The sequence below is a fragment of the Myodes glareolus genome, chromosome 13, assembly GCF_982192425.1.
Source record: "Myodes glareolus chromosome 13, mMyoGla1.1, whole genome shotgun sequence".
NCBI lineage: Eukaryota > Metazoa > Chordata > Mammalia > Rodentia > Cricetidae > Myodes > Myodes glareolus.
In genome coordinates this window covers 10,000,373-10,014,585 of record NC_142038.1, presented here as the reverse complement: position 1 = coordinate 10,014,585, position 14,213 = coordinate 10,000,373, and the positions used below count along the sequence as shown (strand labels likewise).

The 14,213-nt window shown below is 45.3% G+C and overlaps 1 protein-coding gene across 2 annotated transcripts in view; it reads right to left on the bottom strand.

Moving 5' to 3' along the window:
* Nucleotides 1–14,213, bottom strand: part of Setbp1 (SET binding protein 1) — a 338,230-nt gene that overhangs the window by 101,425 nt on the left and 222,592 nt on the right. For both annotated transcript variants that reach the window (XM_085676389.2, XM_085676387.2), the window contains exon 4: nt 2,048–5,495. In XM_085676389.2, coding sequence (XP_085532515.2) covers nt 2,048–5,495 — 3,448 coding nt within the window. The remainder of the gene's footprint in view (nt 1–2,047; nt 5,496–14,213) is intronic.

Here is a 14,213-nt window from a genome sequence, read left to right as displayed (position 1 = left end):
AATACCAATATGACACAATTAGAAAAATCCCATACTATAAATGCAATTTCCGATAAAAAACATTCTTAAAAGGTTATATAAAATTATTGTCAGGCTATGTGTATATGCTACATATGAAATAAAAATGAAGTTTGTGTTTAGACCTCATTCTTATCCCTAAGATAAAGCATTATTTAAATGCAAATATTTGAAAATAAAAATGCCCTGAAATTTAAAATATTCCGGTCTCAAGCATTTTGGATAAACAATACTTAATGTGTATCTATATGCTAGGACTGCATACAACATTCTATGAAGGAATGTATAGAAAACAACTTCAGGGACTCAAATCACATTATACATGAGGATTCTGGTCCTCTTCTTTGAGGGACGAATGAGTAGATCAATGCTATACTGCTGGAAGATACCAACATTTTCCATGTCCGTGGTTAATACTGTACCCCATGCCACATGGGCTCCATCTAGGCTCTTTAAGAAACCAGGTACCTTCAAAGAAGTCTCTGAATGAGAAAGGGCAAAACAGAGTTGCTCTGGGCATCCAGGATATCTGGACCATTGGAACCTTCACCATTGTCACCAAATCCAGGCGACATAAATATGTACTTTCTCCTTTCATGAAGAAGACAATCTGCTACTACAATAACTCACAAACAGCAACCTGATTCAATCATTAGTCACTTCTAACTGAGATTTGTTGGTCTAGAAACAATATTTCATTCTTTTTGAATAGACTGTCTTCACAGTCACTAACTGTGGACTCCCCAGGAAGACAGAGGGCAAGTGAGAATCCTGCACCATATACAGGGAGAAAATATTATATTCACATCTTCACGTGTGCAGTGAGTTCTTTAGAACCAGGGTTTGGCCAGAGCGTTTCACACCATCTGGGGACAAGAGAGTATTGCCCGCAAGATACTCTTTTAATCTCTTTCATTTCTCATTAAAGGCATTTCTACTATTTTCAAAGTAATTATATACTCTTCAGAGTCTTAACATTTATGTACTATACAAACAGGGAAGCATGGATGTGTTTGCGAAATTGTAAAACTTCATGGCAGGAAAGGATTTGTGTGGACCAGGAGGTTAGCAAAGAGATTCTGCCAGTAACTGACAGAGAGTGAGATTTTTCTGTTAGCAATGAACATATTCTTTTAGACATCAGTGAGTAAAAATCCCAATTTAGTGGGTGTGCTAAAAATCACAGGGATATGGCTCTGTTTGTAAAGAAGGGACAAAGTACCTTTCTCCTGGCCTCTTCCATTTAGTACATGGAAGCAAGATTGTGAATGTAGTCTAGGCTTCACTTTGGGATCCTGACTGTGGCAGCTTGACCAAAGCTCTTGGTGAAGAATCTATAATATGGTTTAGGACTGGGGCTTCCTGATTGGTTAAGACCTCAGGATTCTCTGATCATTAGCTTCCAATCACTTAGTGGTAGATTTATCGCTGGAGATAGGTGACTTCTACCGATGGCATGGCACATACACTCAATGCCACTCTTTCAGCCTTGGTATTCTTAAGATTTTGTTGATAGTTTAGTGGGTTTTAGAGCCTCAACTAGCAAACTGTATCTTGTAATCAAGACCTAATAATTTAAGAACAGGATCTTTACTAAAAAGTACAATTATAAACTAGGCAATCGTGGCACATGGCTTTACTCCCAGCACTTGGGTGGCAAAGGCAGAAGGATCTCTGTGTTCTAGGCCAGCCTGGACTAGAGTGAGTTCCAGGACAGCAAGGGCTACACAGAGAAAACCCTGTCTCAAAAAACTGAACCAAACCAAACAGCAAGAACCAAAGGACAATGGTAGCACTTATGTCTGTCACTTAGAGAGTCACTAAGGCTGTCTGTCAACATTAGCTTTGGGGGTGCAGAAAGTCAACACCCTGTAAACAGTAGATGACATACAAAGCACATTCAAACATGCATGGTGACCTATTTGCAGAACCGTGAATGCTAAGTGCCCGACGTGACTGGTATTCACATTGCAAAGGCCAGGACTTAAGCAACTGGGCAGCCCAAGTCTAGAGAAAACTGTGGTCTTACCTGGAGACATGGAGGACTCATAAGAACTTCTCTCCTTGCGGCTCATCTTGAAGGCTTGGATGTCCTTTTCCCTGTATGTCCCAAAGCCTTCGAAGCTCCTCCTCTTGCTCCCACACACGTCGCTGTCCCACTTGTCCCCGGAAGGATTCATATCGCTGAACACATCCAGACCCTCCGATCTCGAGCCGTTGCCGTCCCCACCGGAGTACCTTTTAGTACACGAGTCCACGGGCTCGCCGCTCAAGTCCCCTTTGTCCTTAGCCTGTGTCCAATGCTGGGCATCAGAAAGTGACAGGGTGGACAGGGTGTCCACTTCAAAGCTGCTCTTTGAAACCTTGTGGCCGGCGTCACCATGCTGGTGCTTCTGTTTCTCCTTATGCTTGGTCTTCTCGCTCACCAGCGGGAGCTCCTTCTCTGCGCTGCTCAGCCGCTCACTCAGGAGGTGGCTGGAGAAGCCTGTCGCTTTGCCTGCAAAGAGACCACTCAGATTGTCGTGGGCCCCTAGGATGCGGTCTTCCTTGTGCTTATGTTTGTGTTTGTGTTTCCTCTTGTGGAGCCGACTGCCAGTCAGGGCGGCCCCGCCCACCTTGGGAGGGTTCAGGGATGGCTGGATGTCACCGAGGCCTATGCCAACCGTTCCCTGCAAGTGTACTCCGTGCTTGGCTTTGTGTTTTGTGGCCCCGGACATCTTGACATGGGAACCTGTGTGGAACTGAGGTGGTGGCACTGTGGGCCTCATGAATGGGGACGCTGCTCCAAGTGTGTGCGAAAGGTACAGAGGAGCTGGATACTGACCGTAGTAACCGAGGTTCATCATAGGCATTGATGTGTAAGGCATTCCATAGGGTGCATAGTAACTTCCACTGGGAATAGGGTAGCTGAACCCCTGTAAAAAAGGCACCTTTGTCATGGTGTCATTGGTTTTTGCAGGCCTACCACGCTTCTTCTTTGACTTCAAATCTGAAGTCCTACGAAGATAGAGCAATGGGTCATACTGGATATATGGCACCGGGTAGTAGTGATCAAAGTTGATCCTAAAGATGCTGGGGTATGGGTTCTCATGGTAAAAAGTGTAGCCCCGGTGGGAAATCCTGAACACTTGAAATTTAGTGATGAGCTCTTCCAGCTCAGCCAGAAACTGGAGATCATCGCGGTTCTGCAGGCTTTTCCTTTTCCTCTTGTGCTTTGGCTTCTTGAGGCTCTCGTGGGCCAGAAACGTGTCCACAATGAGATGCTTCTGCCGGTGGCCGTGCCGGTTCTTTGTGCTGGTGTCGGATGGAATGGCCTCCGGGTTGTCCAGGGCACAGAAGTCGAAAGAGTACCTCCGTCGGGACTCGGAACTCTTCTCCGCTTGGTCAGAGGTGCTGTTGTTGTCCGTCCCGATGCCACTGTCGCTGGGGATGGTCTCCTCGCTGTGGGACTCACTCACGGGGGACAAGGTGATCTCCTTCAGCGAGCTAATCTCGCAAAGGTGTGACGGAGAGTTGGCCATGAGCCTGGGTGGAGACAGCTTCCAGGTTCCGCTATGGATTCCCTTCTGGGTTTTGGTTGGAAGGGCACTGATGGGCTGGAGGTTTGGCATAGTTTTCAATTCTGAAAAATTGGTTTCAGTGCTGGCGGGGCTCAGGTTGCCATTGGACCCCCCTAACTGGGTTGAAAGGGGGTGCATAGCTGCTGGTGAAGAAGCCACGAGTGACTGAAAGTTGGAAGGCACGGCTGGGACATCCGGCTGGCTAGAAACAGGCCTAGGGTGCTTGATGGCTGTTTTGGGTTCTTCGGATGGGGGAGGCAGCTCTGTTCTTGGTTTCCTGCCCCTCTTCTTGCCAATGTAGATGGTCCCTCTCTTGCTGACATTAATCTGTTTGCCCAATTTGCTTTCAATTGATGCTGCCCCGGGACTGGTCTCCGGGGGAGCTTTGGCCTTTAGGGCCACGCTGCTGGAACAGGACAAGATCTGATTTAAAATGTTTTTCCTCTTGAGGGTCTTCATCTTATTGATCGTTTTGATGGTCTTCTTATCCAACACACCAAGCTTTCCAACCTTTTTGTGAAATTTCATCTCACTCATAGGTTTGTCCTCTCCCGGCACTAACTGGGCCAGCTTAGCCAAATTGCGCCGCCTCTTTCGTTTCTTGGTGCCAGGAAACTCTCTGCTGATAGGACTAACCGGGCTAGTGGAAGTCCCTTCATGGATGGTCTCCACCGTGAGCAGAGGCTGCTTCTTTGGTCGTCCCCGCTTCTTTTTCACTGGTGTGATGACTGTCAGACTATCCGTGTTGGTATAGAGAGGGCTGGAAGGGGTAATGGGGTAAGCAGACGGGGGCTCCACTACCAGTTTGTCGGCGGTAGCTAAGACTGCCTCTCGCAGCATAGCCGGGGGTTTTGCTTTGCTACACCGCCTCTTTGCGGCAAACTTGGGGTGCTGGATCTCAGGCAGCTTTCCGGACTGAGAGTGCTCTGTGCGTGTTGGTGACGTCATGACCATGGGTGTTTTCCTCTGCTTAGACACACCTCCAGGGCCAGTTTTCTCAGTATTGCCACCTGTTTCCAGGCCAGTCGAGGGGGACTCATTCTCAATCATCTTTCCTAACTTGGGGACGCGAGGCTCTTTCTTGCTTCCCTCCGAGTTGGAAAGGATCCTGCTAACGACTTCACTGCTCATAGCAATCCCGGAAGCCAGTGCTTTCTCGGGGATGATTTTTTCCACCACAGCCTTAATGGACTGCCTCTTTTTCCTCTTATGGTTGGTTGGATCCAGAGAAGGTGTCTTTATGGGGATAGTAATCCGGACATGACTGGAATCATTTTCAGGATTACTGACCGTGCTGATACTCTGCCGGCTCGGGGATGCCTCTTGAGCATTATCTGCAGAGTAACCCTCTCTTTTCCCTTCTGCATTTTCAAATGCTTTCTGGGCACTTTTGACCCAATCCAAATCTGAGTTTGTTATGGTTTGACTGATCACATCTTTTTTATTGGACTTTTTCTTGCTACCTAGAGTGGGTGGTTCTGGGAGCTCCTTTGTTCCTCCTCCATCTTGCTCTCCCAATGGCTGGAGTCCATTGCACTCAGCAGAGTTGCTAGTGGGCGCTGGGGAGCTGTGGCTGCTGGGAGATGGTACCACATTCCCCAAGAGAAGATCTTTGCTGCTGCTGGACAACTGACTCCATGCGTTCCCTGTATTGCCTTTCTTACTCTGGGCCTTTGCAAAGGAAGCCACGGGTTCAAGAGCTGGGATCTTGCTGGTGCTTGCAGTGTCTCTGCCAGACTCTGGACTGATGAAGCAATTCTGAGTGGCGGGTCCACTGTCAGAGTTGGTGGACCAGTCCATGTGGTTCTGGCTGCTGCTTTTTTGCTGGTGCTTTGGTTTTAAGGTGTCACTGGTGAAGCCCTGTGAGAGGCCTGGGTCATAGTGAAGCGCTGAGTGTTTCTGGGGCCTCTCGTAAGCCTGAAGGTGGAGAGAGTGGAGAGGAAGAAAGAAACAAAAATGAGTGTGTTGGAACTCCTTAAAGTTTACTGTCTAAAAGCTTAATTATTTTAAAATTTGATAAGTGATTATGCTAATGTTTTCCCAAACTTTAAACTGAGTGAGAGAGAGATTTTCTTAATTATGATACTAAAGATACACGACACTGGATTTGGACATTAACAAGGATGCTTTTGGTGCTGTCTTTCCCCTCTAAAGAACTTGGTTTCAAAAAGTCTGAGAACTATATGGAAAGTGGACAGAGTCCACCCAAGGCCTCTGGGCTAGAATCTGATGAGGAGGACACTTAGGGACTGGAGAATCCTGCTCAAGGCAGCAGAGTCGGCAGGAGCCTGACCTCTCCCTCTGTGCTTCTTTGCCTGATTCAGGCTGTCTCTTACTTGTCCCCGCTGCCCCTTAGAAGTATAGTGTTCCCCTCTCCTGCTTCCCTGCTTGCTTTAGTGTGGACTGCACAACACAGGGCTTGATATCTTTGAATGCAAGCTCCACTGAGTTCAGCAAATGACAGCAGCCCACGTCAAGAGCATGCAGAAGACGTAAGAGAAGAAACACACAGGAAGGATCCCCATCTTTGTCGATGGGCATGCCCCTGGGTTTGAGGGCTAACATGCAGCAGGAGTTCCGAGCCCGTATTAAACAGTTACAGCTCTTTAAGAAAAGTCTCCAGGAACACACGGTGATCCTTCCAAACCACCTTTCCTATAGCCTGGCAATTGTATTTCCCCTACGCAAATGGTAAACTTACAGGATAGATCAGTTTCTGATTTGTTACAGAATAGAGAAGATCAGTAAATTGAAGCAAACGTCTCATTTACTCTAAGAAAAGTACGGTGATTGACGTAGAAAATGTAGCAGTTTTATTCTGCAGTGTCTATCAGTCTGATATCTATATATCAGTCTCCTTTATTATCTATTGTTTATGATCAATTGATCACCTTTGCTCTTACCTATATACTTTCTATTGTCATCGATACTACAGATCTGAATGTTCCAGTTGAAACCATTCCTGATGATGCCCTCAAGACAAGGCTCAGGTGGCCGGAGTGTTGTAGGTAACAGTCAGTGCCCTAACTCAGTGGCTCTTGCCACTAGTAACCCCAGGAATCTCTGGAGGAACACCTTGCCACTGTGACTTCATGAAATCCTTTTTATGTTTATGTGGCCACACTGTCTAGTTTTCCAAGTGGGATCATCTCCCCACGTCAAGCTGATACACAACCAGGAAAAAAGTATGTTTTTGCTATCTTACAGTTTGTAGTATTGGCAGCATTACCGTCAATGTATAAAGAGTTAACTGGGTCACTGGATGCTGACTACTAGGGATTATTGCTGTGGACATAAGATATACCCCAGTTTCTATAAAAATACACAAATTTAAGATGGGGGATAGAATATTAAATATCACTTACTCATCTCCTATGAATCAGGGGTTTGATACTTCACCATTTCTTTTGTGGCCTCCCACTATAACCCAGGCTGGAGGGTGGACCAGGGATGCTATATTTTCTACTCTTTTAGGATGCTGTGTAACATATCCTGTGGCCTTTCTAAGAGTGAAAGAAAGTAAGGTATAAATAACAGTGCTTTCAATCTGTGCACACAGGATTTGGGGGGAGCCTGTCTTCTCTAGACTCCTAGCTTGCCCATGCCTCCAGCTCTGGAATTAGAGTCCACACATGAATGGGCTTTGTGATGAAGTTGAGGGCTGGAAACTTGGTCCATGACGCTCGCCAAGTGTTCTCAGCTCTCACATCAGATCCTTAGCCTGAACAGAGTCCACAATGGACACTTTCTTCCTGTAGCATGGTCTCGGCAACGTCTCTCACCCTTAGAGAAATACCCCGACTTCAAGCTTTTTAGTAACGCGCTTGTCACCTTTGTTGCACTAGCTGTCGCTAATTTTTGTATGTTTGATTTGTATGATAATTGAATTACATGCCCACTTCCCTTTCTAGCTTATTACATATCAACAAGGTGCCGATCACATTGCCTCCGCACACAGCAGGCCCTCAATAAACATTTACTGAATGAATGGAAGAATGTGCATTTTATTATGGATATTTCATTTTGTCAATGAAGAGATTAATGTGCGAGGCGCTGCAACATATTGCTCGCAAACACGGTTACCACCTCAAACACAATTACACCCAATTTCCTTCACTCTCTCTTCTGCATGTTCCGCTGACTTCCATAAAACACATCTACCACAGTCCTTACAATGCCCTGTGGTATTTAATCCACACGCACCTCTGTCTCTTTCTTGAAGGCAGTAAACATTTTGGGGTAAAAGCAAGCAAGCAAACAAGCAGAAAGACAAATAAGCAAACCCACAGATTTCCCTTCTTTTTAGGTATCATATAATTCCTAGGGCATACTACAAAGCCAAGTACACAAAACTGTTTACGAATATATTTTGAATTAACAAAGAAAGAGAAGAGGGACCGGAAGAATGGCTCAATGGCTAACAGTGCTTGTTGGATATGGTGGCTTACAAACTGCCTGTAACTCTAGCTGCAGGGGAGCTGACACCTCCTTCTGACCTTCATGGGCACTGGTGGCATACAGCAATTCATACGCTCAAATAAAAATAAGCACAAAATTAAAAAAAAAAAACTATTAGCTGAGGTTCCTATTACAATGGCAAAATACATTGGTCCACAGAACACAACATTCGTGTTTTCTTTCATAATGGCTCACAGTGAAACTGGAGGCCTGAGATACATTCAGTGATGACCAGACAAAAATAAAACACCCCCTCCCCTCAAACTTACGGCCTAAGTTTCTGGCAAGATAACCCTGCCCCACCCCTTTAAGGAGATTGGTATTGCTAGTTCTTTCTTAAATGTTGTTGCTTGCTTCCAGTTTGCTCCACTATGGGGGAGGGTCTGCAGGAATGCCTGGGCCTGTATTCTTGTAGGCAGGGACCTGATGAAGGTCATGCATAGTGTTCCACTGGACCACAGCCTGGCCCGCTTCTCCGACCATTTAACAGGTAGTTTACCTTTCAAGGTGGGTTCAACCATCAAGGGTGAGGATGGCCAAAGGGAAGGATGGTAAAGGATCTGGAGTAGTGGGGATGAAACTTTAAACCCTTCACTCCCTGGAGCTCATTCATGGAGAACTGATACCTCCTCTGTCCGTCAAAGCATGACATATATACAAAAGCCCCGATATCTCCTTCACTGAGAACTGAGCTCTTACTCTTCCCATACAGAGGTTGACAAAGCGCACTGCCAAAAGGAAGAAAAATGATTGTTCCCTCCCCCAAATCTTTTATATAAATTATACACATTTAAACTCTGTACAAGCCAACTTTCCTTTTTTAAAAAAAAGTTTATTTCTTTTTGTTAAATACATTACTTTGAAATTCTTTAAAAATGGAAAGAAAATGAGTGGCTAAGCCTTATCTTACAATTATCAAAAGCTAATCTTTTCCTTTTCTTTTTTCACCCAAAGAAAAATGTGGTGGATCAAAAAATTAAAGCGGCATTCATAGAGACAGATTCCTCTTTGAGTAACCTTTGTTCTTGCTGTTTCCGATGACACCTATAGTATGAATTTACTGTCTCTGAGATGTGCTGACTTACAGCACAGGGAGATAGGAAGTCACTGGAGAATCATGATCTCTGAACTTGGCACTTGGTGCTTCTCCAGACGTGGGGTTGGGTCACTGTCTCAGAAGCACTTAAGGCAACAGTTACGAATCCATATTGCTTGGCCCATTGCAGACCCACTAACTCACTGTCTCTCCAGGTGGGACGAAGGAAGGGGTCTTCTAACAGGATCTCCAGATAACGTTGATGCACAAATTTAAGCCCCACTGATCACATGTTCTAACACAGGCTCGCCTGTGGTTATTATGACATCCACAGAACTTTCTAGGGGTTAGTATGCATAGCAAACCATCACAGGCCTGTTAGGATATGCAATTTGGCAACATCGAACATTCCTGTTTTGTTCCACAAACTCAGCGACTTACATGGCGAGAAACCCTAACACTGTTTCTGATTTAGGGAGAAGAGGTGTGTGCGGGGTGGCGGGGGGTGAGCTTTATAGGAGGAAGAAAGTATTACCGTCCCAGAAGGGAGAGCATGCAGGTGTTCATGACCTCCCATCCTGGGATTCTTATCCAGGCTAATCATCATAGCTCTCAGGAACCCTAACTTTTCATTTCTGGGGCTAGAAGCAAGTGCTTAAACTTGAGCCAGAGCCCAGTGAGGAGACAAGGAACCACAAACTGTCTGCTTAGATTAAAAGTGTCCAACTTTAGCTGTATGCTAAAATCACACAGGAAACCTTGTTAAAAACAACATACCTGGGATCTACCTGGGGCAATTATGCCAACATTCTGGTGGTGAACCCGAATTACTAGCACTTCCTTCAAAGCTTTCAGGCAACCCCAATGAGCAGACAGAGTTCAGAACCCTGGATTATAGCAAAGACAGTGCCTGGCTTAGGCACCAGAGAGACACTAGTATTGCCAGGAGAATCTGATTCCAGTGGTTTCCAAACGTGTTTCACAAAGTCCTTGGATTTTCCCCAAACATTTTTGAACTGTAGCCAGTGGATCTGGCAAGACACACACACACACACACACGCACACGCACACGCACACGCACACACGCACACAAACACCAGGCACTCCCGTACTGGCAAAGAAAAGTCATTTAGCTTCATGGATTCAGGATTCTATGGTTCTATAAGATACAGGATAGTTAAAGAGCTCTTCGTTAATTTTATGTATTTTTTTGTACTTTGCAGAGAATTCCCTACCTGCCTACTATATTTATATCATTTCTACTTCTTTCTCTAGCCCTCCCAACTCCTCCTGTGACCTCTGCTCCTTTCCAAACTCATGATCTCTTTTTAAATTATCATTACCCACGTTATATGCGTGCCTGTGTGTGTGTCTGTGTGTGTGTCTGTGTGTGTGTCTGTGTGTGTGGTATGTGTGTGCATGTGTATAATTTCAGAGGCTGGCTGAGCTCAACAATCAATGACTAGAGATCAGAAATAACAAGAATGGAAATGGTATTTTAAACTTCTGAAGGAACAGAGAAGCAGGGTGGACAGATCTCTCTCTCTCTCTCTCTCTCTCTCTCTCTCTCTCTCTCTCTCTCTCATACACACACACACACACACACACACACACACACACACAACCTGCTGAGTCCACTAAGTGTTGTTCATATACACGTGTGTGAGGGCTAACCAGTCAGGGGCTTGTCCCTTGAGGACTGATTTCCCCTCTATCAGCAGTCATTAATTTCCGTCTTCGCCTAGTGGTTGCAACTTGTGGGATTTCCCCTATCTGCACTGGCATGTCAACTGGTGTTGTCATTACGCAGGCATAGTTTCTTTTCAATACTCCCTTAAGTATATAAATTGGTCCTGTCACCCTAGTGTCTGTGGACTATCCTAAGAAGTTCTGAGGTCACACAAAGTGGGGCAATGCTGAACTTCTTACCAGTTAGTTGGGAAGATTTATTGTATTTCCTATTTCTATCTTCAAAGTGACACTCTTTGCACTAACTCAGTTTCTCCTTGGAAATTCTAAGAAGGATCATAAACAGGATCTTGATTTAACTGCCTACAAGAACAAAGGTTTAAACTCTTTAGAGAAAAACAAAATGTAGACTCTGCATCATACAGGATGTATACAATATCTAGGACACAATAAGAGAGTTAGTAATGGGTGCCTGGGCGGGAGTTCAGTGGGTAAGAGGACCTGCAATCACAACCATGGGGACCAGGTTCACAACTCCAGCACTCACATAACACAGTGGGTGGGACCATGCTCACCCTTAGCTCCATGAATGTGCCGGGTAAAGGCAAGAAGATTGCTGGCTTACTGGCTGCCAGACGAGCTCTGGGCTCCCTGACTGATACTCTTTCCAAGGAATATGGCAGAGAATGAGAGAGCTTGATGCCAACATTAGCCTCCAAACTGTATCTGCACACACACACACACACACACACACATGCATACAGTACACTATCGAATAAGCAAGGAGGTAGGCAAAAATGTCCCACCATTGGAAAAAGAAAAATAGACTAAAATAACCATTCCAAAACTGTTCAACTCTTTAAAGAAATGGCAGCGTGGTCGCTGATAACCAGATGGGAAGCCTCAGCAAATGCAATCACAAGAACACGGAAATAGACAGGTGTCAACTCTGCACCTGAATAAAGCTACAATGGAAGCATCAAGTAGGGGCCTACCAGCTTCCAGAGCACTGCGGATGCTCAGTGAACATGAAAAGAGCACAGGAGAAATCATCTAAGTCGCGAGCTGGGGAGAGAATAATAGCAGTGCTTCACTCCAGCACTTCAACAACACACGGAACATAAAGCGATCTAACAGCCTTCGAATATCAGAAGGAGAACAGAGGAGGAAAAGTGCATGCAAATCCACGTCGGTAAGAAGGCAAAATAAACAGAAACAGAAACCATATCTAGGCATATTGTAAAGAAATTGGTGCACACCAAAGGTGTGGAGAAAATTTTAAGAGCAGCCGTATAAATCAGATAGGTAATTTGTAGCAAAGTGGAGAAAACAGCAACAAAACCAAGGATGCCTGGCTCGCATTAATGCAAAGCGAAAGACTGTGCGTTAGATCTGATGAGCATATCAAGCCATCCTGCTTTGCCCAGTAAGTGCAAAATATTTTCATTGAAATATTTTGGGCAATGAAATGAGGAGGAATGGCCAGTGAATTCATACTTATGTTCTCTACATTATTTGCCGTCGGGGAATAAATAACCAAACCATAAGAAGATGCCCGCTTGTTTCCTGGGCTGGCTAAGAGAAAAAGGACACACAGCAAGCATAGACAAGGATGGGAAACCCTTGACACTTTCATCCATCGCTCGAGGGAAGAGTGTTAAAAGGGTGAAAACATTGGGAAAATGTTCTGGCAATTTCTGTCAAGGCTAAATATACCTCATGATCCAACAATTCCATTCCAATTATTTACCTGAGAGACCAAAACAAGTATCTATAAATAGACTTTTTTATAAAACTCCGTAGCGGGTTATTCAGAGTTCTTAGTGCTCAAAATAGCTCAGAGGCCCATTAAAATGAAAACAAACTAAACTCACTAATGAAGGGAAACAAGCAAAGATTATATTTGACAAATAGGGTGGGTCTCTCCACCTCCACTTCTCTCTCTCTCTCTCTCTCTCTCTCTCTCTCTCTCTCTCTCTCTTATCAGGGAAGCAGAAACCTTTCTTTCCAGAGGTTTCTAACCCTAGCCTGAACCTCATCCTTATCCCTCTCCCCTGGCCCTCATTCTTCCTAACACACAGGGGCAGCTGAATGAGTTCATCCCTAAACAATAGGGCTTGACTCTAGGAGGCAGGTGCTGTGGTTTCTGCAGGCTGTTTGGTCCCTGTGCATGGGCTCTGACTCTGGCTAATAGGTGGCAAGGTAGAGGCTACCTCCACCGCAGCCACCAGTTCACCTTTCTGAAGGTAAGCGTGTAGCTTGACAAGAACCTGGCTCGCAAATCAAAGTGAGCGCTGCCCCACCTCCCCCGTAAATCATGTGTGATCCATCTGGGTAATGACGCCTCCAGTGTAATTCCCTATTAAGAGGCTTTATCCGGCAAGATAAGCAGCTGGTTCCCCTGTCACTAATTGCTGTCTGCTGTGATTTTAAAACATCTGCACCATTGTGCTCTTCATTTTCATATTCTAATCACTGCGAAACTTGAAAAAGGTACATCATTGATTGTTTCTATGGGTTAATTAGTACACAGTCTCATTGTAGAGACAATTTAGAGGCAGCCAGAACCTCAATCAGGAAGTTTGTTTTAAAAATTAATAACATCAGCGTGAGACTGGAGGGACAGTCACATTCAGAGATCTAGCGGGACAGTCTCGGGAGGGTAGGGAGCCACTCTTTGTTGCCCTCTACAGAGGAGAGATGCCAACAGGGCAGGAAGCAGGGCAGTTGAGAAGGCAATAGAAAGATTGAGGAACCCTGGACTGTGACTCCATAGAGCAGTTATGACCCCATCCCATCTCTGTCCAGGACAGCTGTTCCAAGTAGCCCCGGTTCATATTCCCTGTCAGCACAAACTGGAACTTTGCTGACAACAGGTTAAAATATTTAAAATACATTGGACCCCAAACGACCAATTATACTTTCACCATCTTCTGTTCACCATCTTCTTTGTTCTACCCCAATCATGGGAGGGACCAGAGAGGAAGTCTGGAACACAGAGCAGAGGAGAGCGAGGACTATAAACCAGTGCTCCTCAGCACCAACTGCTTGGAATTCTGGGATTCACCTCAGGACGCTCTTAAAACTTGGATTCGGATTCTGCTAGTCTAGGGTGGGGCTAAGATTCTGTATTTCTACCAAAGGACCACTACTAGTGATATGCTAGTCTTTCCTCAAGCAGTTGATTAGAGTTCACAGTTCTGAAAGTCATGGAATAACAAAGAGGCTGCCACATACAGTGGGGGAGGGGTGTGTGTGTGTGCACGCGCTCACGCGCACATGTGTGCGTGCGTGTAAGATGTACTATGAACTGAATGAACCTCTTGGTCACTCATCCAGAAATTTGCCGTGGTGTCTTTGGTCATGGGGGAGTTGTAGAATCGGAAGTTAGTGAGTATCCTCGCATCTCCCTCACAGCGGGCGTTATCAAACACCCCTTACCCTTAAACTAC